The 1,421-nt window shown below is 42.7% G+C and overlaps 1 protein-coding gene across 1 annotated transcript; it reads left to right on the top strand.

Moving 5' to 3' along the window:
• Nucleotides 1–658: 658 nt before the first annotated feature.
• LOC102130617 (small ribosomal subunit protein uS8) lies at nt 659–1,129 on the top strand. Its single transcript, XM_005553990.4, is given in 2 exon segments — nt 659–864; nt 867–1,129. Coding segments are annotated over 2 exon segments (390 nt in total). The 5' UTR covers nt 659–686; the 3' UTR covers nt 1,079–1,129.
• Nucleotides 1,130–1,421: the final 292 nt, after the last annotated feature.

The raw sequence follows: 1,421 nt of genomic DNA, 5'->3' as shown, positions 1-1,421 counted from the left end.
GTCCTCAAACTCCTGGACTCAACCAATCTGCCAACCTTGGCCTCCCAGAGTGCTGGGATTATAAGCATAAGCCACAGTGCCCCACCTTTGTCTTCTTGAATACTGAAAGTTAAATCAGGAGACCAGATCAGATTCAAGCTTGATGGTTTTGGCAAGACCACTCCCTAAGTCCAACTATGCCACTGTAAGAGTATATGAATGGCCCAAAATGTGAATGTGCAAATATTCATCAACAAACTATGATGAACAACTCATTACATGCTCCCACCATCAGTGGTCTTAGAACAGGGGTAGGAGGAATGAGAGAAAATATCCACACACACACAAAAATTTGTTTCTGGGTTTTTTTTTGTTTTGTTTTTTGAGACGAGGTTTCACTTTGTCGCCCAGGCTGGAATACAGAGGCGCAATCATGGTTCACTGCAGCCTCAACCTCCCTGGGCTCAGGTGATCCTCCTGTTTCAGTCTCCCAAGTAGCTAGAACTACAGGTAAGTGCCACCACACCAGGTAAAAGTATTGCATTTTTTTGTGTTATATTTTTTGTATAGAGACTTTTATTTTTAACAATATTGCCCAGAATTAAAAAAAAAAAAAGTTTTAAGACAAAATCTTTGTCATCAAGGAACCTGAAATCTTGTTAAGATGGCAAAACTCTCCCTTTCCGCCATCTTTCCACGCCGCCACAATGGTGCGCATGAATGTCCTGGCTGATGCTCTCAAGAGCATCAACAATGCCGAAAAGAGAGGCAAACGCCAGGTGCTTATTAGGCCGTGCTCCAAAGTCATCGTCCGGTTTCTCACTGTGATGATGAAGCATGGTTACATTGGCGAATTTGAAATCATTGATGATCACAGAGCTGGGAAATTGTTGTGAACCTTACAGGCAGGCTAAACAAGTGTGGAGTGATCAGCCCCAGATTTGATGTGCAACTCAAAGATCTAGAAAAATGGCAGAATAACCTGCTTCCATCCCGCCAGTTTGGTTTCATTGTACTGACAACCTCAGCTGGCATCATGGACCATGAAGAAGCAAGACGAAAACACACAGGAGGGAAAATCCTGGGATTCTTTTTCTAGGGATGTAATACACACATTTACAAATAAAATGCCTCATGGAAAAAAAAAAAATGGCAAAACTGATACATGCAGAACAATTAATAATTAAGTGCAGGCCAGGAATTGGAGACCAGCCTGGCCAACATGGTGAAACGCTGTCTCTACTAAAAGTACACACACAAAAAAAATTAGCCAGTTGTGGTGGTACATGCCTGTAATCCCAGCTACTCGGAAGATGGAGGCAGGAGAATTGCTTGAACCCAGGAGGCAGAGGTGGCAGTGAGCCAAGATCGCACCACTACACTCAAGCCTGGGCAACAAAGCCAGACTCTGGTTCAAAAATAATAATAATAATAATAAAGTG

This window comes from Macaca fascicularis, chromosome 4 (assembly GCF_037993035.2).
Source record: "Macaca fascicularis isolate 582-1 chromosome 4, T2T-MFA8v1.1".
NCBI classification, from domain to species: domain Eukaryota; kingdom Metazoa; phylum Chordata; class Mammalia; order Primates; family Cercopithecidae; genus Macaca; species Macaca fascicularis.
Note: the sequence above shows the minus strand (reverse complement) of the source record. Positions and strands in the feature narration are given on the sequence as shown.